This window comes from Elephas maximus, chromosome 15 (genome assembly GCF_024166365.1).
Source record: "Elephas maximus indicus isolate mEleMax1 chromosome 15, mEleMax1 primary haplotype, whole genome shotgun sequence".
NCBI lineage: Eukaryota > Metazoa > Chordata > Mammalia > Proboscidea > Elephantidae > Elephas > Elephas maximus.
In genome coordinates, this window is record NC_064833.1 from 45,691,760 (window position 1) to 45,719,448 (window position 27,689).

General features: G+C 38.5%; 2 protein-coding genes across 6 annotated transcripts in view; both read left to right on the forward strand.

The window, feature by feature from the left end:
* The window catches only part of MTERF3 (mitochondrial transcription termination factor 3), a 30,687-nt gene extending 10,717 nt beyond the window's left edge, over positions 1-19,970 (forward strand). For both annotated transcript variants that reach the window (XM_049853795.1, XM_049853794.1), the window contains exons 3-8: positions 795-947; positions 7,141-7,330; positions 10,342-10,489; positions 10,849-10,920; positions 12,295-12,456; positions 19,710-19,970. In XM_049853795.1, coding sequence (XP_049709752.1) covers positions 795-947; positions 7,141-7,330; positions 10,342-10,489; positions 10,849-10,920; positions 12,295-12,456; positions 19,710-19,904 — 920 coding nt within the window. In that variant the 3' untranslated portion in view covers positions 19,905-19,970. The remainder of the gene's footprint in view (positions 1-794; positions 948-7,140; positions 7,331-10,341; positions 10,490-10,848; positions 10,921-12,294; positions 12,457-19,709) is intronic.
* A 3,394-nt stretch (positions 19,971-23,364) lies between these two features.
* LOC126058888 (cytochrome b-c1 complex subunit 7) lies at positions 23,365-26,460 on the forward strand. Of its 4 annotated transcripts, XM_049854264.1 has the most exons (5): positions 23,404-23,458; positions 24,144-24,329; positions 24,554-24,625; positions 25,458-25,624; positions 26,249-26,460. In XM_049854264.1, exons 2-5 carry the CDS (start codon positions 24,308-24,310, stop codon positions 26,324-26,326), a joined length of 339 nt encoding a protein of 112 aa, XP_049710221.1. In that variant the 5' UTR covers positions 23,404-23,458; positions 24,144-24,307; the 3' UTR covers positions 26,327-26,460. The 4 variants fall into 4 exon arrangements, with proteins under 4 accessions (XP_049710222.1, XP_049710221.1, XP_049710220.1 ...); XM_049854265.1 differs by lacking the exon at positions 24,144-24,329 and having other exon boundaries at positions 23,365-23,458; XM_049854263.1 differs by lacking the exon at positions 23,404-23,458 and having other exon boundaries at positions 23,468-24,329.
* The last annotated feature ends 1,229 nt before the right edge of the window (positions 26,461-27,689 follow it).

Consider the following 27,689-nt stretch of genomic DNA (forward strand, 5'->3'; position numbering starts at 1 on the left):
CTGATACATGCTATGATATGGATGAACCTCGAGAACATTATACTAAATGAAATAAGTCAGACACAAAAGGGCAGATACGGTATCATCCCACTTATGTGAAACATCTAGAATAGGGAAATGCACAGGGATAAAGGTTTATTAGTTGTTACCGGGGGAAAAAGGAGTTGGGAATTACTGCATAAGGACTACTGACTTTCTGTTTTAAGTAATGAAAAAATTTTAGAAATAGTGTTGATGGTTGCACATGAGCCCTGGTGGGGCAGTGGTTAAGAGCTCTACTGCTAACTAGAAGGCCAGGAGTTTTGAATCTACCAGCCACTCCTTGGAAACCCTGTGGGACAGTTCTGCTCCACCCTGTAGGGTCACTATGAGTCAGAATCGACTTGACGGCAACAGGTTTTTTTGGGACGGGTTGCACAGCGTAGTGGATGTAATTAGTATCAATGAATTGTACACTCAAAACTGGTTAAAATGACTTTGTTGTTGTTGTTATATATATTTACCATCATGAAACCTAAAAAAAATAATAATAAAAGTGAAGGAAAGGAGTTGTGTGCCTTGAAACTTACCAACAAATTTTTTATTTTAGGGGAACCGTGGTTGGCCTCTAAACAGTCTTAACCTTTCCCCCTAGAAAGAAAATATTTGAACTTCTTAGACATTTAATTCTGAAATGATCCCAAGACTTGAGCAGTGAAAGAAGCAAACTAGGGAAGAGGTTGTCTTTGTAGAAATAAAGTGTGCAGGTTGCAGAGCTAACTTGCTTCTCTCCTTCTGCATTACTGGCTTCAAAGGACTAGAAGATTTGCCTCCGTTGTCTCCGCTGCAGCCAGTTTCTGAGGAGGAGGCCATTCAAATTATTGCAGACCCTCCGTTGCCCCCCGTTTCATTCACACTTCGAGACTATGTGGATCACTCTGAGACTCTGCAGAAGTTAGTGCTTCTAGGTAAGTGAAAGCAACCTCCAAGTATTCCTTGAGCCTGCACTTTTCATTTGCTTTTTGCCTTATTTTTTAAATTAACATTTTTAATTGATCTTTGTAATACAAAGTAATAAATACATGTGAGCAAACGTCAACTAGTGTGAAAGGCTTCTAGTTAAAAAATGTCTTGCCTCACCCTTCCTGATCTTGCATCCCATTCCCCAGAGGTATCTGCTTAACTTTCATAGCTGTTTTTGTTTGTATTTAACCTCCCAACTTTTAAGTAATTATTTATAAATCATTAGTGATTACATTATGACTATAAATATTGCTCGCTGTTCTACCAAGAAGTACATTATTATTGTTTCCCTTCCAGTACAACTTTTCATTTTCCTCGAGTTAATAATTACCTTGTTTTCATTTGATTCGTTTTCCCATCCTTTACAGTAGCCTCTCAGTACAGTTTTACCTACGGTTAATCCTGTTGCATGATCTCTTAGTTCCACTTCCCTGTCATGTACTTCTCCCTGCTTGCCACTGCTCCCTGACTTGCTCCCTGGAGCTCTTTCTTCTGGTTTAGATGATTTTGCTCAGGGTCTGATCATAGCTTGTTAAGTGTTACTTTTCACTTGAGTGTGGGTAGTCGAAAGCAGCCAGGGGATGTCACTGCATTCTTTCACTTAATGCCCTCATTTTTAGTCTAGCATTTTGTGGCAGCCCTCTGCTTTGCCCCTTATTTCTGGGTCTGGTATAGCTCCAGAGAATGAACCTCCCTGCTGTTGGGGAATTGAGAGGAACAAGGTAGCTAAGGGCCTTGGGAGCCTTAAGTTTTCCATATGTAGTCATACCCAGGCCCCCTGTTTTCAGCCTACAGCTCACTGCTAATCTTTCAGGTATCTGGTGATTCTAATTTCTAAACCTTTTTGAGTTTTTTTGGGTACACATCAGTTTGCTTCTTGTCAGAATTCTCTTTTGAAGGCATTTCAGGTTCTTCTTTTACCTCTCTGTTAAGTCTCTAACTTTTCCATCTGTTTTCATTCCTTGTGATGTAGGGCTTTAGGTAAGTCTTGTTTCATCAGAGAGGGAGCTTTTTTTTATTTCTCATTCCCTGTATTTTTGAGGGGGTATGGTTCTCATAAGGAGAGTGTCTTAGTCATTTCATGCTGCTGTAATAGGTGGATGGCTTTAACAAAGAGAAATTTATTTTCTCACAGTCTAGTAGGCTAGCAGTCTAAATTCAGGGCATCAGCTGCAGTGGAAGGCTTTCTCTCTCTGTTGACTCTGGAGGAAGGTCCTTACCGTCAGTCTTCCCCTGGACTAGGACTTTCTCTGCACAGGAACCCCAGGTCCAAAGGAAATGTTCTGCTCCCGGTGCTTCTTTCTTGGTGGTATGAGGTCCCTTTGTCTCTCTGCTCACTTCTTTCTTTTATATCTCAAGAGATTGCCTCAAAATGGACACGAAAAGAGAGAGTGGGGGGAGGGAGCGGGCTGTCTCATTAGGGGAAGAGTAATTGGGAGTAAGTAGCAAGGTGTATATAAGTTTTTATGTGACAGACTGACTTGATTTATAAACTTTGACTTAAAGCACAATAAAAATTATAAAAATAAAAAATTTTTAAAAAGAGATTGCCTTAAGACACGATCCAATCTTGTAGATTGAGTCCTGCTTCACTAACACAACTGGTGCCCATTCTCCCTCATTAACATCATAGAGGCAGGATTTACAACGTATAGGAAAATCACACAGTACTGGGGGTCATGGCCCAGCCAAACTGACATATTTTGAGGGAAGACATAATTTAATCCATGACAGAGAGAAAAAAGAAAAAAACATTTGCCGTGCTGGAAACGTTTATGGGTCTCCCTTGATTCTTGCTGATTTTCCCTCACTCCTCACATCTATTTCTCTGTATATCACAAAGCCATCTGCTTCTCTCATCTACAATTGCTACCTTAGCTTCCAAAAACCAAACCTGTTGCTGTCAAGTTGATTCCAAGTCATAGTGACCCTATAGGACAGAGTAGAACTGCCTCATAGGGTTTCCAAGGAGCAGCTGGTGGATTTGAATTGCTGACCTTTTGGTTAGCAGCTGAGCTCTTAACCACTGTGCCACCAGGGTTTCCACACAGCTTGATATTCCCCCCTAATAATCTCTTCCCATCTTCTAACATGATTCTGTTGCATAACTTCTATGCCCTCTACGCATCTTTCAACCTTGGGAAGCCAAAGTAAATGTAATTTGGTTCGGTTCAGTTGGATCACCTTTCGTGGGAATAGGCATAAATATGGATCTCTTCCAGTCAGTTGGCCAGGAAGCTGTCTTCCATATTTCTTGGCATAGACAAGTGAGCACCTCCAGCGCTGCATCTGTTTGTTGAAACATCTCAATTGATATTCCATCAATTCTTGGAGCCTTGTTTTTCACCAATGCCTTCAGAGCAGCTTGGACTTTGTCCTTCAGTACCATCAGTTCCTGATCATATGCCACCTCTTGAAATGGTTGAACATCAACTAATTCTTTTTGGTATAATGACTCTGGGTATTCCTTCCAACTTCTTTTGATGCTTCCTGTGTCGTTTGATATTTTCTCCATAGAATCCTTCACTATTGCAACTCGATGCTTGAATTTTTTATTCAGTTCTTTCAGCTTGAGAAACACCGAGTGTGTTCTCCTGTTTTGGTTTTCCATTTCCAGCTCTTTGCACATGTCATTATAATACTTTACTTTGTCTTCTCGAGACGCCCTTTGGGTTAGGGTTAGGTCCTTGTTTTTCATTGAATGACTGCAGGAGCCTCCTAACTTTTTACCAGCAATATTGTCCTGAGAATCTCTGCAGTCCTCGTGCTCTTCCAAAATGCAGTTCTGACTATGTCAGCGACCTACTTAAAATCCTTCGAAGCCTGCCCATGGCGCGGAAGCTCTTAACAGTTTAGCCCCTACTTACGTTTGCAGCTTCATCTCTTTCCACTCCCCTCCTTTGCTTGGCCAACTCTTACAACTGAAGAACTAAACTCAAGTGTAACTTCTAGAATGTCTTTGATCCACTAGAGTGCCCCTTTTGTGTGCTCTCATGTCACCGCCTACTTACTGCAATCCTAGCACGAATGACACTGTCAATTATTTACTCATCTGTCCTTGTGCAAGTTACTCAAAAGTGTGGGAACGGCCTTTGTTCTCAAGAAGCTTCAAGTCTTCAGAAGCTAATTATCTGAATAAACCTAAGAATAATTGGAATGCCAAGATGAAACATATAATGTGGTCTCACACGAGTGATACAGTTAAAGTGTTACATGGGTTCAAAGGAGGGAGAAAGAGCAGCTTTCTCAAAAGGCTGTGTGGGTGAAACAAGATAAACATGAGATATGATCCTTACCTTTAAATAATTTATATTAGAACTGTGGAGTATATTTCTTTGTCTGTATCTGACACTTTGACAACTCATTTTAGAAGTGACTTAAATGACAGTACCTTAGAGGGACCATGATTGCATTGTCAGGCAATATTTTTCAGTACCCATATGTTCTGATTATTCTCTGTTTGCTGCTCAAATCTGTTTTGCGCCTCTCTCTGCCTATTCTATATCCCAGGAAGCTAACCCCTATGCACTAGGGCTCCTTTGCCCGCTGGTTTGTGGATTCAGCCAGTGAGTCACCTGCAGGAAGAGACAGAAGGGCAGGCCGGGATATTTTTCCCTCTTCCCTCCCTGCCTTGGGTCATATAACTGCCTTGCTCCATGACAACGGGTCTTACTGGGTGGCCCTTCCCTAATAGCTTCCAGCTCCTGGGCTCTTGTAACACTTTTTCCTCCCTTGTCTCTTTAGTCCTAGGGATGCGGTTGTTTGTTTCCTTAACCCTGTTCATATTCCTGTATAGAGTCCCTTCATTAAAGTTCTTTTCATTTGAACTTTCTGCGGCAATTTCTGTTGTCTACGAGAACCCGGATGGAGATACTAAATACATGTCATTGTAACTGAATACAGTGGTAGTCTTTGTAGTTACCAAACTGATGAGATAAAGCCAGCTTAGACTGTGATCCCCCAGAGGTTGGAGTCGTGTATTATTCATTTTGTATATCCCCAGTGCCTAACGGAAGAAGTGCTAGGGCCCCAGTAGGCATTCAGTGAATGTTTTTTCAAGTTAATGAAATCACTAGTGAGCCAAGTGATTCGCACTGACAGCAGTGTGCTTTCTGATGAGATTCCGCTCCGTTATTGCTATTAGCAGAAGTTTTCCAGGATTCCTGTTTCAGCACAGTCAGGGTGTGACAGCTCATGCTGAGCAAGGTACTTCAACACATGTAAGCTGTAATATTTGGTTAAATTTGAAGTCTGAACCTTATATGTTATTTTTTAAAGTACGCTTTTCCCCATTTATCACAGATTTTTTGGATTGGTTTCCATCTCATTTATCTATCCAATAATTATTTTTCTATTAATATTATCATTATTTTTAAATTATGAAAGAATTACATCTAGTTGTTAAAGGGACAAATAATATTACAAGAGAAAGACCTCTTATGCTCTCTTCATCCCCAGTTCACTTCACAAAGGTAACCACTATTGCCAGTTCATTGACTAGCTTCCCAGACCTTTTTCTGTACCAATCTGTATCAGACAGAAAGCTGTACGTAAGCTTTATATTTTTATGTAGTCCAACTTTTATATTTTCCTTTGTGCTTATGGTGTGATATTTAGGAAAGCTTTTCCCACTTCCAATATTATATTTTAAATCCTGTTCTTTCTTCCAGTAGTTTTAAAGTAATATACATTTAGATTCTTAATTGCCTGGAATTAATTTTTGGATAATATATAGAAAAGAGTTCTTTTTTTTTTTTCCCAAATGTATAGCCAGTAGTCCCAATATATTTTAAGGAATGGTCTTTTCCTCATTGATTTGAAATTACTGTATACTAAATTTTTTAGTTCCTTCTGGATTTGTTTCTATACTTCTTTCATTGTGTATGTGTTTAATCTCTTCTGTTCTTGGCTATCTGGTATAAATACCTGTTTAATATCAAGAAATTTGAATTTGAGATTACATTTGGATCTAATAATAATTAGAATTACATTGGATATAATAACTTATTTTGGAATTGATTGTAAAGCCATTTTTTATTGCTTTTATATTTAAGACCGTAAAGCTGTATCTGGAAATTGGGAGATCTATTTTTAATCTGAAGAAATATTTTTAAGAATGGGAAATTTGCATTTAAACTTAAGATTTTACATTATCATCAAAGTTTCATTCTAGATATAAGTAATAGATATTTCCTATTTATGTTTAATTTGTTTTTTTAATGAGACAAAAGGAAAAAATGAGAGAGTACCATGCTCAATTTTAATGAGAATTTTGAATTATAGGTTTCCATCCCTACCTCCTTAATGCTAACATCTAAATATATTCGAAAGCGAAGAATGCTTTAAAATAACAACTTTATTTCTCCCCCTTCTTCCTCTATCTGTTCTGCTCCTATTGACTTAGATTACCTGAGACTATTAAAAAAATAATAATAATAAATTTTTTTTTTATTAGGGTAAGTGAAAGTTGAAGGTTTGTATCATACGCATTCTGCTTTGCTGTGTACCTGAAGGCTGTATGTATTCATCCATTCTCACTTAAACATTTAGTGAGATCCTTCAAGGTACTTGTCTCTATGCTAAAGACCTGGAGGTTACAACGATGAATAAGACATATGGTCATTTTTATTCCTTCTTCGGAGGGAACCACAAAGTTTTTTGTTTTTGTTTCTGTTTTAAATAAGCAAAAATAATGCTTACAACTAAGGAAACAATAAAAAGTACTCAGCTTATTCATTAGGTTTGTTACCCTGTAGAATTACCTGTTATGCAGTTACTGTGGAGATCATTAGGGGTTCATAAGCATCCTTCAAATGATATTAAAGAAAACACCGATAAAGATGATGATCTTATCTCTGTGGGACTTAGTAAATTTGTTTTTGGGGGGGGAAATTTAGCCCCAAATGCACTGTTTTTCTCTATACTTGGTTTCAAAATAAATACTGTATATTCATTTTCATTTGTCTTTTTCTCTGCAACCAATTTGATTTAATAATATTTAGAAGTTCCTATTGACGTATCTGGGTTCTCTTCGGATAGGTTGTTGATCTGCATGAGCAGTTTCTTCTGCCTATGTGTATGAAGTTTGATGGCTGAGCTATGCAATTATTTTCCAATGGTGTTTGTAATTTTTTATAGGAGTGGATTTGTCCAAGATAGAGAAACATCCAGATGCAGCCAACCTCCTTTTGAGACTGGATTTTGAAAAAGACATTAAGCAGATACTCCTATTTCTTAAAGATTTGGGTATAGAGGATAACCAGCTGGGACCGTTTCTGACTAAGAATTATGCAATTTTCTCTGAAGACCTTGAAAATCTTAGGATGAGGTAGGCCTTTTAGAGCGATTCTCATGTAACCGAAAAATATGGAGGAAATATATCTTTATTTTATTAAGCCTGTGCTCGGCAGTTTCAATCCACCAGGTGCTCCCTGGAAACCCTGTGGGGCAGTTCTACTGTGTCCTGTAGGTTCACTGAGTCGGAATTGACTGGACAGCAGTGGGCTTGGCTTGGTTTTTTTGGTACAAGGACCAACTGAGATAATGAATGTGAATGTTATTTATTTTGCCAGGGACCTTCTTTGATACAAATTACTGAGTCACTTAATTGTTTTTCTTCAGAAACTAGAATGAGTTCCCTTAAAAATCCATTAAAAAATGGTTAAATTATTTGAGGGTGCACTAAAAAGTTACGAAAACCCAAACTTCTGTGTTTTATTCTGGTCAGTTTTTCATGGTAGACACTTGATAGTCTCTTAGCAAATTACTGTATAATTTGCTTAATCATTTCCATAAGTTGGCTATTTCAGTTGTTCCGTTTTTCTTCTTTAAATAGCATGTCTGTGAACATCTTTGGACTCCTGGGTGGCACAAACAGTTAAGCACGTGACTATTAGCTGAAAGGTTGGCAGTTCCAACCCACCCTAAGGCCCCTTGGAAGACAGGCCTGGTGATCTGCTTCTGAAAGGTCACAGCCTTGAAACCCTACAGAGCAGTTCTGCTCTGCACATATGGGGTCACCATGAGTCAGAATCGAGTTGACAGCAACTAACAACAACACTGTTCATATTAGGGATCTGTCCAGTCCCTTATCGATAAACATGGAGGTTGTTTTCAGACTTTTGCTATTATAAACAAGGCCAGTGTAACTCTTTGTATATCCGTCATTTCACACATATGGGAGTATATCTGTAGGAAAAATTTCTGTAAGTGGAATTGCTAGGTCAAAAGATATGTACGCTTGTAATTTTAATAGATATTGCCAAATTGTCCATATAGGTTACCTTCTAGTTCACTCTCCCACCAACAGTGTATGGAAATGTCAATTTCTACATAATCCTTATTAATACAGCGTCACCAAGCTTTATAATTTCAGCTAATTTTACAGATAAAAATAAAACCTCATCATTGTTTTGACAACAGTGTTATTTGAAGCATCAAATGTTGGAGCATCTCATGTTTTTGGAGCATGTTTTCATGTGACAATTCTACTTGCATTTCCTTTTCTGTAAACTGTATATGTCCTTTGCCATTTTTTAATTGAGTCTTTTTCTTTTCTTTTTTTTTTGGTGAACATTCTTTTGTATATTAAGAAAATTAGTTCTTTCTCTGTGATACGTTGCAAGTATTTTTCCCAGATTGTCACTTGTTTTTTTATTTTGTTCATAGTGTTTTTTTGTAATGCAGACATTTTTTATTTTTACATAAATTTATCAGTCTTTTCTCTCATAGCCTGTCAGATACTATTTTAAAGAGGTAATAATCATTTAAGGAGCCCTTATGGCCCAGTGGTTAAGAGTTACAGCTGCTAACCAAACGGTCAATAGTTCGAATCCACCAGCCGCTCCTTGGAAACCCCCTGGGGCAGTTCTACTCTGTCCTTTAGGGTCGCCATGAGTCGGGGTTGACTCAGTGGCAATGGGTTTTGGTTTGGTAGTGCAAAAGGTTAAGCACTCAGCAGCTAACCACAAGGTTGGCAGTTCAAACCCACCTAGCAGCTCCGTGGGAGAAAGACCTAGTGATCTTCCAGAAAGATTACAGTCAAGAAAACCCTATGATTTTCTTGTCACATGGGGTCACTATGAGCTGGAATTGACTCGATGGTAACAACATATAATCATTTGAAAATGAAAGATAAATTCTGGCGTGTGGTATAGGCAGTCCCTGGATTATGAACAACTTCTGTAATCTGTCTTTAAGTCAAGTTTGTTCGTAAGTCGGAACAGTTAGGTACGTTCGTATCTAACATCAATCAGATGTTTGTCTTAGTGTATAGTGTGCCTTTCTATGCATAAAAACATTGAAGAAATACTTCCAGATACACCAAAATATCTTTAACATAGTAATAATAATAATGTTTTGATGCATGTCACAAAGTAGTGCCTGTTTGTTATCATGAACCATTGTACATACTTTGAATTTTTGATATAATAGGCTTTATGGGGGATGGTTCTTAACTACAGGTTATGTGTAAGTTGGGCATTCATAACCTGGAGACTGCCTGTATAGAAATTTCATGGGCATTAGATGTAGTTATGCCTGAATTTAGATCTTGGGTTTGTTACTAAGTAGCTGGTGATCTAAGACAAGCTATTTATATTTAACCATACTGAATCTCTCTTTCTTCAAATATAACGCAGAAACATTTATCTGGCTCTCAGATTCCTTTGTTGTTCTTTTTTGGTGAGAATTAAACAAGATGATGTCCAGGCATATTTAAGGCATTTAATAAAAGCTGTATTTTATTATGTTTGTAGATTTAAAAAATCAATAGTGTTATTTTTTTTAATCAAACTTTCTATATTTTACTACCTTATTTTGGTTTCCAGGAACTAAGGAAAATTTGTTAGTTATTAATAAAATCCATTTTGAAAGACTGTAGAAAAAATTGTTGACTTCTTTATGAAAATATATACTAAGCAGATTAAAATAAAAAAAACTTCTTTCAATCATAACCATGCTTGAGGTGCTTTCTTAGCAAAAAGTGTTCTGAATATTTCTTAATTTGAATATTTTTTCTTCTTAGCCAAAAAAAAAAAAAAAGAAAATTCTTAAGCTATTTTTTTTTTTTTCTTCCAAGTAATAAAATAAGTCAGAACAAGGGAATCTCCCTGTTGGTGAATTTCTGAATTATTTTTTGTTTTCAAGTGTAAATGGAAATCATTCTAGAGTTGGGTGGATGTTTGTTTTCTTTTAACCATGTTTGGGTTGTTATTACAGAATATTTGTATTTTTTTTTTTTCTTGGTATGGTAGCCTTTTTAACTTTCAAAACAGTTGTACTTTGGGAAGCAGCAGACATTAATAAATGTTTATCATATATATTTTTTTGTTTCTCTAGGGTGACTTATCTACAGTCCAAAAATTTCAGTAAGGCAGATATTACACAGATGGTCAGAAATGCACCATTTCTGCTGAATTTTTCAGTGGAAAGGCTGGATAACAGATTGGGATTTTTTCAGAAAGAACTTGAACTTAGTGTGAAGAAGGTAAAGAAAAAGGGAGAATTTGTATGTTTCCATGTGAGGTACATTTTGGAAATGTTAAATTTCATGTTGCTGGACTACGTGAATCCTATAAATGCCTGCTATTTTTGTGTAAGAGTGAATTACCCTGCTAATAGCTGCTGCTTTTTATTATATGCCATCAACTTGGTTCTTTAAGTCTTGTTTTCAGTATTTGTTTTTTTCTCAAGTAATAATAAATTCATCTATTTTGGGGTTTCTTAGCATTTCCAAGTCATAGCTTAAATTTTAGTTTTGTATTTCTAGTACTGTGGTTTTCTAAGCTAGATAAATGTGCATGCGTAATGCGTGGTAGTAATATATTGCTTTGTTCGTAACTATAGACTAGAGATCTGGTAGTTCGTCTCCCAAGACTACTAACGGGAAGTCTGGAGCCTGTGAAAGAAAATATGAAGGTAGGACAAATTTATCTTAAACTTTTGGCAAGTCCACTTCTTTCTGTAAGTGTTTTCTTCTGAAAAGACTAGATTTTGCTATTGTCATATTAAAGAAAACCAGATTTTAAAAGAAGCAGTTTCTAAAAACATAGAACCTTCCCCCCACCCCGCCCCCCGCCAAAAAAAATCGAACCCATTGCCATTGAGACGATTCTAACTTATAACAACCCTATAGGACAGAGTAGAACTGCCTTGTAGGGTTTCCAAGGAGAGGCTGGTGGATTCAAACTGCTGACCTTTTGGTTAGCAGCTCAGTTCTTAACCACTGAAGAAAAAGATAGAAGTAGGAAATAACACCTAACAAGCAATTTGTTTCTTTTAATGATTTTTTCACATGTTGACCAGGTGTTAGTAAATTACCTTGTAGATGTTGATGTCCATAACCCTGGAGTAATGAATTAGGTATGTGGGTGGTTCCTGGAAACTGCTTGTGATGCCCACCATGAAAGTCTGTGTTACCTAGGTGGGAGATAAGTTGTTTTTGAGTTTGGATCCAAAAGACTTACAGATACTCCCCAGTGAGGAGAGTATGTCCAGCACATTGCTCTCCTTAGCACCCTGTGCCGATTGCCAGGTCAAGCTCTGTAACAGAACATATCAGCCACTCTTTATCGTCGTTTCTCCAAGAGAATAGTGTGAAGCCAAGGGCAGCTGACTAGTTAGTATACAAAGCTGTAATAATATTTGGATTTACTATGTAAGGCCTGATTTCTGAGGTGCTTCAAGTGTTTCATATTCAGTTGCTAAAGAAATTTTTATTGAGCACCTACCCAAGCACTGTGCCAGGGAGATACCTCCACTCTCCTAGAGTTTGCAATCTGGTGGGGGGATAAAATGCTGATGACGAGAGCAATGGATTGTTGGGGAGCGTAGGATACTATAGACCTAACCCATGTTTAAGTGTTTGGTTTTATCATCTTTGCATAGAATTTTGGCATGTAGTTTTTCAGATAGCATGTGTACAGGTTAGGTTGGGAGTAAAGGCAAAAACCACACTAGGAAGATTTTACTGCTGGTCTGTTTGGCTCAGGGCCCATACAGATAATTTAGCCAGCCCTACCATGCTCATCATTATTCTGTCTCATAATTATGATAGCTGCACTTAGTTATCTTCATGGCGACTATGCTTGTGGGTAGTTCATTCTCGGGAGAGGACTTCAGAATTGGGTTACTCCAGAAGCGAGAAGCCTAATCCCTTGAGGGCATTGGCATAGCTATCTCCCAGATTTTAAAATATTTTAAACTTAAAGGAATCAACATGTCCCCTGGTCTAGTACCTAAATGACTATTTCTATTCATGATTCATAGCAACTCTACTTTTTTTTTTTTTAGGTTTATCGTCTTGAATTTGGTTTTAAACGTAATGAAATTCAACATATGGTCACTAGAATCCCAAAGATGTTAACTGCAAATAAAAGGAAGCTCACCGAGATGTTTGACTATGTGCACAACATGATGAGCGTCCCCCACCACATCATCGTCAGGTTCCCGCAGGTAATGCAGTCCACAGCTCTCAGGGTAGGAGCTGTTGTTGCTGTTCATCCAAGCTGCTCTCCAGCTACATAATGCGATTCATTCAGCTGTGACAGGTTTACAACTTCCAGGACACGCATGTACGTCTCCTGAGGAGAAATAGGTGATTAACTTGTTTCCCTGTGGTTTCTGCGTATTGTTCCTAGTTCTGCCTGTTGGGATTAGGCAGAACAAATCTAATGTATTCTCTCTTGTGTTTTTCTCCACTTAAATTTGAAAAAGAGCATGTCCCTTAAAGCTCCTTTCAATGCTACACATACTTTTTTATCCACAGTCTATATGAATTAACAAGCCATATTTAGTGATCTCCCATCAAAGCATAGACAGTTTTAGTTTGCTACTCATGCCAAAGCCATAATTATATTCTCTAAGCTAATCAGACGTTCCTCTTCATTACCTAGTGAGTGACATTATCTGCTTGTTCACATGAATATTTGAAAGCAGAGACCGTGTATGATTTATTCATAGCTGACTTGCCAGTGCCTGGAACTATACCTCTTTCTTAATAGGCACTTAACAGTTATTGAACAAATGATTGATTGAATTTCATGAAAGTAATCCTTCTTTTCTGTTTTCTTGTTTCCATATAAATAGGCACTCAATAAGTATTCACTGGAATGTCATTAAAGTGATCCCTTTACTCTGTATATAAAGTGATCCCTTTACTCTGTATATAAAGATGGGCCAGAGAAATATGGCTTTAATACAGCTTTCAGAACTAGATTGCATGTGGTCCATTTCCTTCACAAATAGCAATGTCTGTTTCCTATCATGCTTCACTATAAATGGGCCCTTCATATAGAATTTTACTGTTTCACCAAATGTAAATGTATTTATAATAATAGTGTAAGAAGCCTACAATTATGCAAATTAATGTCTTTTCAAGGTTTAGTTTATGGAGCAATTGTGCAGTACCGGTAATTAATCTTCAGCTAAGAAGTAATGCCAATTTGGTTTTCCCTGGCTTGGTAGATGTTCAGTGACAGTAGATCATGGTAAGAGAATCTGGTCTTGTCCCCTCCAAACTGTAGCGGTCTAGCTATTCTTTTCCTACCTAATCTAGCATCCACCCTGTGCCAGATACTGTGTGGGCCTTAAGGATGCAAACATCAGACACAACCAGTGCTCTTGTGGGATTTGTACCTAGTACGGAAGACAGGCTTTTAAAAATGCAGTTTCTTTACAAGGTGGAAAAGAGTCTTAACCAAAAGTCTAACAGAGCTACTTGTTTAATTTGGAAGACGTAAAAAAATCATAGAAATAGTAGTAACACATATTGAGTACTTAGCAGGTGCCAGCCCTGTCTTTACTGCTTTACATGTATTAATTTGTTTACTCCTCACAACAATCATATAAAATAGGTACTGTGGTGAAACATGTGAGAGCTGGAACTCACCCAGACTGCCCTATTTTCAATCTCCCAATTTTCCCACCTCTAAAAAAATTTTAACAGGGTACAGTCTTACCACTTTTCTATCCTCTCTATTAGTGGAAAATATTTGAGTTTTCATTCTCTGACAGGTTTCTGCCTTACACAGGTTCCGGCTTTTACAGGTTTTACTGTATTATTGTCCCCCATTTTACAAATGAAAAAATTAAGCATAAAGAGGTGAAGTATCTACCACAAAGGATAAGGAAGGACACTATATAATGATAAAAGGGACAATATACCAGGAGAATAGAACCATATTAAATATTTATGCACCCAGTGACAGGGCTGCAAGATACATACAACAAACTCTATCAGCATTGAAAAGTGAGATAGACAGAGCGACAATTACAGTAGAAGACTTCAACACACTTTCAGTGAAGGACAGGATATCCAGAAAGAAGCTCAATAAAGACACGGAAGACCTAAGTGCCACAATCAACCAACTCAACCTTATAGACATATACAGAACACTCCACCCAACAGCAGCCAAATACACTTTCTTTTCTAGTGCACATGGAACATTCTCTAGAATAGACCACATGTTAGGTCATAAAGCAAGCCTTAGCAGAATCCAAAACATCGAAATATTACAAAGCATCTTCTCTGACAATAAGGCCATAAAAGTAGAAATCAATAACAGAAAAAGCAGGGAAAAGAAATCAAACACTTGGAAACTGAACAATACTCTGCTCAGAAAAGACTGGGTTATAGAAGACGATAAGGATGAAATAAAGAAATTCATAGAATACAATGAGAATGAAAACACTTCCTATCAGAACCTTTGGGACACAGCAAAAGCAGTGCTCTGAGGTCAATTTATATCAATATCAATAAATGTACACATTCAAAAAGAAGAAAGGGCCAAAATCAAAGAATTATCCCTACAACTTAAACAAATAGAGCAACAGAAGAAACCTTCAGGCAGTAAAAGAAAGGAAATAATCAAAATTAGAGCAGGACTAAATGAAATAGAAAACAGAAAAACAATTGAAAGAGTTAACAAGACCAAAAGCTGGTTCTCTGAAAAAATTAACAAAATTGAAAAACCATTGGCCAAACTGACAAAAGAAAAACAGGAGAGGATGCAAATAACCCAAATAAGAAATGAGATGGGCGATATTACAACAGACCCAACTGAAATTAAAAGAATCATATCAGATTACTATGAAAAATTGTACTCTAACAAATTTGAAAATCTAGGAGAAGTAGATGAATTTCTAGAAACACACTACCTAGCTAAAGTAACACAAACAGAGGTAGAACAACTAAATAGACCCATAACAAAAGAGGAGATTGAAAAGGTAATCAAAAAGCTCCCAACAAAAAAAACCCCTGGCCCAGACAGCTGCACTGCAGAGTTCTACCAGACCTTCACAGAAGAGTTAACACCACTCCTACTAAAGGTATTTGAGCGCATAGAAAAGGATGGAATACTCCCAAACTTATTCTATGAAGCCAGCATATCCTTGATACCAAAAAAAGACACCACAAAAAAAAAAAAATTACAGACCTGTATCCCTTATGAACTTAGATGCAAAAATCCTCAACAAAATTCTAGCCAATACAATTCAACAGCATATCAAAAAAATACAATTCACCAAGTAGGATTCATACCAGGTATGCAGCGATGGTTCAACATTAGAAAAACAATTAATGTAATCCATCATATAAATAAAACAAAAGACAAGAACCACATGAATTTATCAATTGATACAGAAAGGGCATTTGACAAAGCTCAACACCCATTCATGATAAAAACTCTCAGCAAAATAGGAATAGAAGGAAAATTCTTCAGCATAATAAAGGGCATTTATACAAAGCCAATAGCCAACATCATCCTAAATAGAGAGAGTCCAAAAGCATTCCCCTTGAGATTAGGAACCAGACAAGGATGCCCTTTATCACCACTCTTATTCAACATTGTGCTGGAGGTCCTAGCCAGAGCAATTAGGTTGGATGAAGAAATAAAGGGCATCCAGATTGGTAAGGAAGAAGTAAAAGTATCTCTATTTGCAGATGACATGATCTTATACACAGAAGACCCTAAAGAGTCCTCAAGAATAACTCCTAAAACTAATAGAAGAGTTCAACAGAGTATCAAGATACAAGATAAACATACAAAAATCAGTTGGATTCCTCTACACCAACATAAAGAACATCAAAGAGGAAATCACCAAATCAATACCATTTACAGTAGCCCCCCAAAAGATAAAATACTTAGGAATAAATCTTACCAGAGATGTAAAAGACCTATATATAGAAAACTATAAGACATTACTGCAAGAAACCAAAAGAGACCTGCATAAGTGGAAAAACATACCTTGCTCATGGATAGGAAGACTTAACATTGTAAAAATGTCTATCCTGCCAAAAGCGATCTATAGATACAATGCAATACCAATCCACATTCCAACAACATTTTGTAATGAGATGGAGAAACATATCGCCAACTTCATATGGAAAGGAAAGAGGCCCTGGATAAGTAAAGCATTACGGAAAAAGAAGAACAAAGTGGGAGGCCTCAATCTACCTGATTTTAGAACTTATTATATGACCACAGTAGTCAAAACAGCCTGGTACTAGTACAAGAACAGATACATAAACAGATATATACACAGAAGACCTTAAAGAATCCTCAAGAATAACTCCTAAAACTAATAGAAGAGTTCAACAGAGTATCAAGATACAAGATAAACATACAAAAATCAGTTGGATTCCTCTACACCAACATAAAGAACATCAAAGAAGAAATCACCAAATCAATACCATTTACAGTAGCCCCCAAGAATAAACCAATGGAATAGAATTGAGAATCCAGACAAATCCATCCACACATGAGCAGCTAATATGGACAAAGGCCCAAAGTCAGTTAAATGGGGAAAAGACAGCCTTTTTAACAAATGGTGCTGGCATAACTGGATATCCATCTGCAAAAAAGTGAAACAAGACCCATACCTCACACCATGCACAAAAACTAACTCAAAATGGATCAAAGACCTAAATATAAAATCTAAAATGATAAAGTTCATGGAAGAAAAAATAGGGACAACTCTAGGAGCCCTAATACATGGCGTAAACAGTATATAAAAGATTACTAACAATGCAGAAGAGAAACCAGATAACTGAGAGCTCCTAAAAACCAAACACCTATGCTCATCCAAACACTTCACCAAGAGTAAAAAGATTACCTACAGACTGGAAAAAGTTTTTAGCTCTGACATTTCCAATCAGTGTCAGATCTCTAAAATCTACATGATATACTGCAAAAACTCAACTACAAAAAGACAAACAACCCAATTAAAAAATGGGCGAAGTGTTTAAACAGACAACTTCACTAAAGAAGACATTCATGTAGCTAACAGATATATGAGGAAATGCTCACAATCATTAGCCATTAAAGAAATCCAAATTAAAAGTACAATGAGATTCCATCTCACTCCAACGAGGCTGGCATTAATCCAAAAAACAGAAAATAATACATGTTGGAGAGGTTGTGGAGAGACTGGAACACTTAAAACATTTCTGGTGGGAATGTAAAATGGTATGACGACTTTGGAAATCAATTTGGCGCTTCCTTAGAAAACTAGAAATAGAACTACCATACAATCCAGCAATCCCACTCCTTGGAATATATCCTAGAGAAATAAGGGCCTTTGCACGAACAGATATATGCACACACATGTTCATTGCTGCATTGTTTACAATAGCAAAAAGATGGAAACAACCAAGGTGCCCATCAATGGATGAATGGATAAATAAATTACGGTATATTCACAAAATGGAATACTATGCATCGATAAAGAACAATGATGAATCCGTGAAACATTTCATAACATGGAAGAACCTGGAAGGTATTATGCTGAGTGAAATTAGTCAGCTGCAAAAGGAGAAGTACTGTGTAAGACCATTATTATAAGAACTCGAGAAATAGTTTAAACAGAGAAGAGAATATTCTTTGATGGTTATGACTGCGGGGAGGGAGGGAGGGGGGAGAGGGGTTTTCACTAATTAGTAGGTAAGAACTATTTTAGGTGAAGGGAAAGACAAAATACATGAGAGGTCAGCACAACTGGACTAAACCAAAAGCAAAGAATTTTCCTGAATAAAATGAATGCTTTGAAGGCCAGCAGAGCAGGGGCGGGGGTTTGGGGACCATAGTTTCAGGGGACATCTAAGTCAGTTGGCATAATAAAATCTATTAAGAATACATCCCACTTTGGAGAGTGGCATCTGGGGTCTTAAACGCTAGCAAGCAGCCGTCTAAAATGCGTCAATTGGTCTCAACCCACCTGGACCAAAGAAGAATGAAGAACACCAAAGACACAACGTAACTATGAACCCAAGAGGCATAAAGGGCTACATAAAGCAGAGACTACATCAGCCTGAGACCAGAAGAACTAGATGGTGCCTGGCTACAATCGATGACTGTTCTGACAGGGAACACAACAAAGATCCCCTGAGGGAGCTGGAGAACAGTGGGATGCAGACCCCAAATTCTCATAAAAAGACCAGATTTAATGGTCTGACTGAGACTAGAGTGACCCTGGAGGTCATGGTCCCCAGACCTTCTGTAAGCCCAAGACAGGAATCATTCCCAAAGCCAACTCTTCAGACAGGGATTGGTCTGGACTATGGGATAGACAATGATACTGGTGAAGAATGAGCTTCCTGGATCAAGTAGACACATGAGACTATGTTGGCATCTCCTGTCTGAAGGGGAGATGATAGGGTAGAGGGGGTCAGAACTTGCCTAATGGACATGAAAAGAGACAGTAGAGGGAAGGAATGTGCTGTCTCATTAGGGGGAGAGCAATCGGGAGTATATAGCAAGGTGTTTAACTTGATTTGTAAACTTTCGCTTAAAGCAGAATAAAAATGTAAAAAAAAAAAAAGATTAATTTGTCCAAGGTGACCCGGAACCAAGATTGAAACTCTGGCAGTCAGATTAAAAAGCCCGTGCTTTCACCCAGGAGGAAATCCAGTCTAAGAAGTGACATTTGAGTTGCCATGAGAAGAATGAATGGAATCTAAAACACGGAGAGAAACTTTCCAAGGAGGGGAAACCAGACAGACACATTAAAGTCACTTGTTTAAAAACACAGATTTTAGGCACCCCAAGCCCAGCTTCTGGGAAGCCTAGTCCTAGAACTACAGCTTTCAAATTGGGATTCTCAGCCTGCTAGGGATCTGGGTCGTAGTGTTAAAACCAAACAGAAAAATAACAGGCTCTTTAGTTGAAAAAGGCATTTAACTGACAATAGGGTTTTGAGGAAACTGCGTTTTTCTACATTTTTTGGCTAGTGTTTAAAAACAGCAGGAATTAAATAGCAGTAGGAAGTTTCACAGATTATGCAATCGTATCGATTTTTTAATGCCGTAAACCTTGATCTTGGTAGGCATCAGAATCATCTGGAGGGCTTGGTCAAACAGGTTTCTGGGCCCCACTCTCCAGGTTACTTACTCAGTAGGTCTGGGGTGGGGCCTGAGGATTTGCCTTTTTAAAAAGGTCTCCCCTGTTTCTCTGGAGTAGTCAGTGTTCTTTTTCAACAATAAAGCCCTTAATTATTTTACAATTGTTCTATTACTTTTGTGTCCCTTTTTAATCATAATAAGAAGAGGAGCTATAGGAATTAAACCCTATGCACGTTTCATCTAATTGAGCATGTGGTCAATACTTTATAAATTTGTTAACCTATTAAAATTTTTAACTAAGTAACTTTTATAATATTTCATCTTTCAGTACACAACGTCTTTTTTTAAAACTTTTTTTTTTCTCTTCTAGGTATTCAATACAAAGTTGTTTAAAGTCAAAGAAAGGCATTTGTTTCTTACCTACCTAGGGAGAGCACAGTATGATCCAGCAAAACCTAACTACATCCCTTTGGACAGATTAGTATCTATTCCTGATGAGATATTTTGTGAAGAGATCGCCAAGGCCTCAGTACAGGACTTTCAAAAATTCTTAAAGACTCTTTAATTTTTGATAAATGTTAAAACGTAATATTGTAAAGTGAATATATATAAACAAATGACTATATTTAAAATAAATGCGTCAAGTCTCAATTGATATTGAAAGCAATTTCTTGATAGTATCAATTTGGGTACACTTCCGGTAGATCTTTCATACAAGTTCCTTGTGACTTAATTCTTCAGTTCAACCATTGCCTTCCTTTTCAGGAAGGGGAGAACTAAAAATAATAGCAAGCTTAGAGAAGTGAGAGAGTTGGTTTGTCATTGATTTTCCCATCTCCCTGATAAAGGTTTTGGTGAAGATGAGAAAACTGGAGGACTTTCCTGCCCTTATATTCACAGTTCTTTTAATGTGGTTTCATCACAAAAGGGCTTTATTTTCTTTGAAGTGTTATGAATTTCTGGGGCATACTACATACTCTTTTAATATCTACTAATTTAAATAATGCTACAAAACTCATTCCGTTTTGGATTATCTGCACTGTGATTTATCTATCTGAGCATGGATATTCAACGTTGCCCACAGTTGGCTACTGAGAATTTGGAAGGGAAAAAGGCTAGGGAAGAAAGTAAAGTTTGAAGGTAAGTAGAGAGCAAAGAGGCACAGTAAAAATGCCATAACAAATGTTGAACTTAATACTGGTGTACAAGATTGAAAGCATGAATTTGTACCTTTTTTTCCATTTACCAGATAATGTAATCCTGGGCAAATTATTTAACCTCTGAATCTTAAGGAGTTTTTTTTTAAATAGTTTGAGTTATCAGCCTTAGGATCACCAGATTGGGTAGACCTTTAACACTGGTGGCCCCAAATGAACTACAGCTGGTATTTGTGCTCTTGTGTGATCCCCTCCTACACTGATCCTGGGCTAATATGATTTGGTCTGTTGGACATTATTAAGCAGAAGCTTGAAAAGCATTTGCACATTGGTGCTTCTTCTCTATGAACATTTTGCTCCTGTGGCCCTGAACCATTATATAAAGACATCTAAATAGCCTGTTGGAGAAATGGTGGCGAGAGATGCCTGGCCAAACCCTAGGTGTTCATCCATGCCACCTGAGCACCAGACATGTGAGTGAAGAAGCCATTCGATATTCTAGCCTAGCAGATTCCACGTGGAGCGAAGAACCTGCTAAGTGAGCTCAGTCAACCCACAGAAACTAGGAGAGATAATAAAGTATTTTAAACCACTAACGTTGGAATAGTTGTGCACCAGGGTTTTGTGGTGTGCTGGATATCCTGAAAACTAATGAGAAAATGAATATGTAATTGGTCACAGCCAAGTATAGTGGCCCTCCTATTATATATTTTGTTCATTTACTCAGTAGACATTTGAGCACCTAGAATACAGTGATGAGTGTGGCATAGATATGTGCCTTCATGGAGTTCTTTAATGGATGAGATCAGTAGACAGGATACAAGGATGAAGGTATAGTTGTGAGATCAAGCATGGAACCATATTGCCCGGTCTTTTTATGGCTCAGAACCTCCTTCTGCCTTTATTAATAACCCACTCATCAGAATAGGCTAAGTATGTTGCTGTAGTAAACAATCCTAAAGCTTCAAATGATTTGAAACCATAAAAGTTTATATCTCATTCAAACATGTCCATCTTGGGACCACAAGGGCTCTACTCCACATCACCTAGTGATACTTGATAGAGCCTCTACACTGTGGAGTGTTGCCAGTTCACGGCAGAGCAAAAGGACAAGGAGAATTGCTCTTAAGAGCTTCTCACATTCTCTTAGCCAAAGTGTGACATGGCCACATCTAAGAGAGCAGAGAAGTGTAGTCCTACTATGTGCTGGAGGGAGAAAAACCAAAAAATTTTTTTTAATCAACACTAATGACAACCGGAAACATTCAGGCTCTCTAGGCTTAATGCATAGGAGCTGGATTTTGTCATAGTTCTGGACATCTGACCCCCTGACACAGATCTTCTGTTGGCACGTTTTCATTCTGCAGCCAGAAGGCTGGAACTTAAGGGTGAGGAGGAAGGGAGAATTCATTGAGTACCTACACTTAGCAAGGCAATATAGTAATGTACAGTTGTATTCCTTCACATCTTTCAGAATTCACCGTAGCTAGTGTAGTCTGGAGTGTGGTGGTGTAGTGGTTAAGAGCTTGGCTTCTAACCAAAAGGTCATTAGTTCGAGTCCACCAGCTGCTCCTTGGAAACCGGACGAGGCAGTTGTACTCTGTCCTACAGGGTCACTAGGAGTCAGAATCGACTTGCCTGCAACAGGTTTGGGTTTTTTTGGTTTAGTGTAGGCGGGAGCAGCCATTCATCAGTTTGCAGTGTTGCATGGCAATAGAATTTTGGAACTAGAATGGGACTACGACCATTAACTCACATGGTTATGAGTTGGAATTAACTCCACCATTACATCTAATAACCCCTTGACTTTATAATGAGATGGAGCCCTGTACCATCCCAGATCTCAAGACCAAAGGGGAAAAAAAAGGTGGATATTGGTGGGTCGTTGTAGAACTACTGGTATAACTAGCCGTAACTGATTTGAGTATCAATCGTTTTCTGTTCCTAGATTTTTATGTCCTAGACTTAACATGTTGGGGCTGCGGCCACTATGGACTTGCTTGTATCTTAAAATTGTACACAAATTCTGCAGTATAGCTTTAATATTCTTAAACTTTTCTTTGACTTAATCGTCCACTTAAGTGGCTTGATGAAGGTCTTCAGCTGGAGACACGAGAGGTGTAGTGTCTTTCCTGGGTTAATAGTGTAGCACATAGCCCTACGATCAAGGAGCAGTGAATTAGAATCTGGGTTCTCTTGTATTTCCTGTGTGCCCTTGGACAAACTATTCAACCCTTCTGAGGTCTGTCTTCTCTACAATGGGGATAAGTACAGTACTTAACTCACAGATTTGTTGGGTAATCAAATGAGAAAATGCTGGTAAAACGCTCAGCAACACGCTTGGCACAAAAGTCTCAGTGCTGCCCAAGCTGTCATCACCCGGGGTTATACCTCACCGGTAGAGCGCGTGCTTAGCATGCGCGAAGCCTTCGGTTCAATCCCCGTACCTTCATTTTGGACACCCTGGTGGCGTAGTGGTTAAGAGCTACGGCTGCTAACAAAAGGTCGGCAGTCCGAACCCACCAAGCGGCTCCTCTGAAACCCTATGGGGCAGTTCTACTTCTGTCCTATAGGGTCGCTATGAGTCGGAACCGATTTGACCGCAACGGGTTTGGTCTGTTTTGGTTTTGAAGCTCTCACAGCTAGTAGGTAAGAGAAACCGGGCCAAAACTCAGGTCTCCTAATTCTTTGTCTAGTCATCTTGTCGCAAGGAACACTTCTTGGAACCGGTTGCGAAAAACGCGCAAACGACTCCCTCGTTCTGACCCTGTTGAAAAGCGCTGACAGCAGGCGCCTGACGTCGGCCGCCAGAGCTGCGCCTGCGCGGGCGTCCGCAAGCGGTGGCCTCCCACGAGTCAGGGAGTGACGTTATGCGCCTGCGCACTGGGCCCAGCTTGTCCTCCAGGACTTACCCAGTAGGCAACGCGTCGTTCTCGGGTCAAAATGGCGGGCAGGTCTTCGGGTAAGTGATTGGTATTTTTCCTGGTGGGCATTGCTGCGCTAAGCCTTTTATACTCGCAGCTTCTTGCTCCTTTTCCTGTGGTCACTCTGGGTGGCCAGGTTTGCGGCGTAAGGGGGGATAGCGGCTCCGGCCCTGTCAAAGGACGTGTTTCCCGCACCCTTTTGCTTTCCCCAGGCCGGGCTTGTGTAGGGGGTTGGGTTGTGGACCTGCTGTTTGTGAAGGTGCCAGCCGTAGTCTCTGACAATCCTGCGTTCCAGCTGCCTATGCTCCACAGTCCTTCCCCTCGGCCTTAGAAGAGTATGCGGCCCGAAACCCTCAAAGCCCAAGGAGATACCCGTTGCGGTCGAGTCGATTTCGACTCACAGCTTCCCTATAGGACAGAGTAGAACTGCCCCATAGTTTCCAAGAAGTGCCTGGTGGATTGGAACTGCCATCCGTTTTGTTTAGCAGCCAGGCTCCTAACCACTGTGTCACCAGGTTAAGTGAATGGACTAATGGTATTAAAATCCTTCCAAAAATACATATTTTTAAGAGGGTGTCCAAGTAAAATAAAGGTAATGTAGATAAAAATTCAGAGAGCAGGGGCCATTTAGGCCTGCCAGCCTATCCTACAATCTCACCCTCCTTACATACGACATACAACCCAACGCCCTGGAAAAACAAAGTTTACGGTTATTTCCTACAGTCTGTTTCTGAAACTACAAAGGAGAAGTTCTGAGGCTGTACCCCATCTCTCCACCTTCAGTTTTTTGGGGAGGAAATCCGTCTTCAGTTTGTATTTGATGTTTCGATAGAAACATTACATATGAGCATCTGCAGGTGAACATCTGAGAATGATAACAGCAAATTATGTGCTGCAACACTGTATATAGTACGTATCACTAACAATAAGATGTACAAAAAAAAACCAGACGGTTGCAAGTGCAGTTTGCCATAACTTGAATATGGTGTAAGTCAAGGACTACCTGCATTGTGTAAACTTACAAAAGGAAACCCCTTCTGTGTTTGAATTCTTTAATAGTACGGGTCGCTTGCCTATCAGAGTGTTCATAGAGTATGAGTGAATTGTAACAACTAACAGTGTGACAATATCAGTTGCAGCATCAGGCCGGTGGCTGAATGGTATTCGAAAATGGTATTACAATGCTGTAGGGTTCAATAAATTCGGTGAGTATCCGTGTTTCCTTCTCTCTCTCTTTTTTTTTTTTTTTCTTCATTTTCTGAGAGTGATGGTTCTGCAAGAGTCATTATAGTTCCAAAAAATAATTGTTCCTGTGTACATCAGAAGATTTTTAAATTAGGTCCTTTTTTTTTTTTTTTGGTAAACCCATTTTCCTTTTTATTATTCTTTTGACAGGAGAGAAATGGAATCATCTGGGTGGTTGAGGTAGAAATGATTTATGTTCTTGAACTAGGGTATTAGGACATTTTCCTTATAATACACTCCCCCCTTCCATCTTTTCCACTTCATGTTTTAAATTTTAAGTTACATAAACATTGAAAGTATGGATTTTTCAAATATTAAAATTGTCTGACATCTTTACCATTATCTGACTCCTGAACTCTTTCAGAACTTTTTAATTTGCCATGAACTTCATCTTGTGCTATCGAAGCTTGATGGAAGCTCCGATAGATGTTACTGACTCCCTAGTATACTACCATCATAAGGTTCTTCAATCTCAGATTTAAAGTATAAGAAAATACAGGTATGATTCATTGATGTGTGTTTAAAAACAAGGTAGATATTTTAAATATTTTTAAAATTGGCTAGATAAAATGTGAGATTGTGGCAGTGGATTTGAAAAGGCTTAAATGTTGTTTAGGAAATATTCCATTATTATGTGTAACACTCGTTGGTAGATTTCCACTGTACTTAGTAACATGAACCCTTGATATTTCACCCAAGTCCTAAGTTATAGATAATCTGTTTCACTCATTAAAAAAAATTCCTGATTTTAGAGGTGAATGTTCAATCTGACTCTCTTGTGTTCTGTCCTAGGGTTAATGCGAGATGATGTTTTATATGAGGATGAAGATGTGAAAGAAGCCATAAGAAGGCTTCCTGAGAACCTTTATAATGACAGGATGTTTCGCATTAAAAGAGCACTAGACCTGTCCCTGAAACACCAGATCTTGCCTAAAGAGCAGTGGACAAAATACGAGGAGGTAGAGCAAAATTTATGTATCTGACAATGTTGGCAAGTAAGGATTGCGTGTGTGTAACAATAGGAGCACATTTGTCTGGAGCTTTAGAGTTCACAGAGTTCTGTGAGATAAATATCCTTACAGCAGGCAGCCTGGAGAGGTTAATAGAGCAAGTGTTAGCCCGATTTTAGAGATGAACAAATTGAGGTGAAGTGACGCTTCCACAACGCTTAGTGAGTCTCTAATACAGAGTTTCGAGACTGTAGTCAGGTCTTCAGCCCCCCAGGCCATTGCTGCTTTCCCCTTTACACTCTGGTTCCTTAGATTAAAAGATCATGTTGTTCGTGTCATCAGCCCATTTAGTCCTCACCCTTTGAACTGCATAAACTAGACCAAAGCCTGTACACTTTCTTTTCTCTGGCAGACTTTCCTTTCATAACTTAGCAAAGCAACTTACTACAACATCTTTTGTGGGTTTTTACATTTTAGGAAAGCAGACAATCCTTAGTCTCGATGAGAATATGTCTTCATAAACTGGAAATAAAAAGCATAATTTTGATGGGTTTCTTGTATTTAAGACTTGCTGAGTGTTTGGGATATATTCATATGTGACGGTGGCATGTAATACTATTATTTGTTCTTCAGGATAAATTGTACCTTGAACCGTATCTGAAAGAAGTTATTCGGGAAAGAAAAGAGAGAGAAGAATGGGCAAAGAAGTAATCATGCAATTGAAATCTGGATGCAGCTGTCCTCAGAGTATTTTTATGAAGTTGGTTAAACCTGAAATGTATAATTTAAGAACTATTTGGGCTGCAATTGTATTACTTTAAATAAATATGGTAATCTTTGTTGGATCTTTTGAATTCTAAACCTTATAAAAATCTCGACTGCTGAGTTCACTTCCCTGTTTCAATTCTTTTCAGACTTCTAAGGTATATTTAGAGTCTCTGTAACTGCTTCCTGGGGCTCAGAGAGGCCACTTTAATCAGTCCTCTTCACCACTAGATAAGCTCTCACTTTTCTGAAGGATACACAGCAAGTTCCCAGGTTATACAGTAAGTTGTTCCACTTAAGAACAACTCGTAATTGCCCTTTAATATTATATAAATTTGTCCTCACTTTGAAACAGTTGGTCCAGCCCCTGCTCACAACAAATTCTTCATCACTGTCACCTTCACTTGCAGCTTTTAAATCATTGGGAGGGCTTGGAGCCTTTTCTTGCACTGAAGTAAGGCTAAATAAGAGCCGTGTGTACCTGGTCCAGCTTACCTACAGATTTCACTTAAAGACAGCCTTAGGAACAGATCTCTTCTGTCTCCTGGGGGCTGCCTGTACCATTGTAACAAGCGGAATAATCACCTTTATGTTGCCTTTGCAGATTAGAAAAGTATCAGGAAGCCACATCAGGGCCTAACTTGCAGGTGTGAAATGCTTCAAGGTTGTGAGTCTACAGAAGTAGCTTATGACTCCAAAACCTAACCTAGTAACCACAATGCAATGCTGCTTTAATGAAAAAAAAAATTGCAGCATTATATGTAAGCATATAAAACTATAAGCAATGTCAGATTCCAACAGTAAGACATGGTGAAGCAAGCTATGGCAAATGAAAAAAGTATGCTTATAAAGATGGTGTTAAAACTTGGGAGTTTCTTGTGGTATTGAACTTAAGTGAAACTAGAAAGATGCAGGAGTCTTGGGGGTGGGGGGAGGCTGCAAACGGCTAACCAGAAGGTTGGAGATTTGCCTAGAGACTCATGGTAATTCTAAAACGTTAACAATCTTGTGGAGCACAGGTCTGCTCTGACGCATAGAGCCTCCATGAGTTGGGGTGGACTTGATGGCAACTAGTTAGATGCAACTAGGCAAAGCAAACAAAACCCATAACTCAATTTATTAAAGTCTAAGGAAACACTAGAATATCCGTGGTCGTGATCCTTTTAGTGAGCAAGGGTAGTCTTTCTTTTTCCTTTGATGCTCCATTTTTTAATAACTAGGCATGGGTCACCTTAAAAATGAGAAAAAGTAATGGCAGATGTTTATGTCCTGGGCCCCCAAAGTCTTAGGTCATAGGATCCCTGGCCTT

Coding starts and splice junctions, on each gene's coding strand:
- LOC126058888 (XM_049854264.1), top strand. CDS start 24,308: ATGTGCTGCAACACTGTATATA. Junction 24,626..25,457: donor TGTAGGGTTCAATAAATTCG/GTGAGTATCCGT, acceptor GTTCTGTCCTAG/GGTTAATGCGAGATGATGTT. Junction 25,625..26,248: donor AGTGGACAAAATACGAGGAG/GTAGAGCAAAAT, acceptor TTTGTTCTTCAG/GATAAATTGTACCTTGAACC.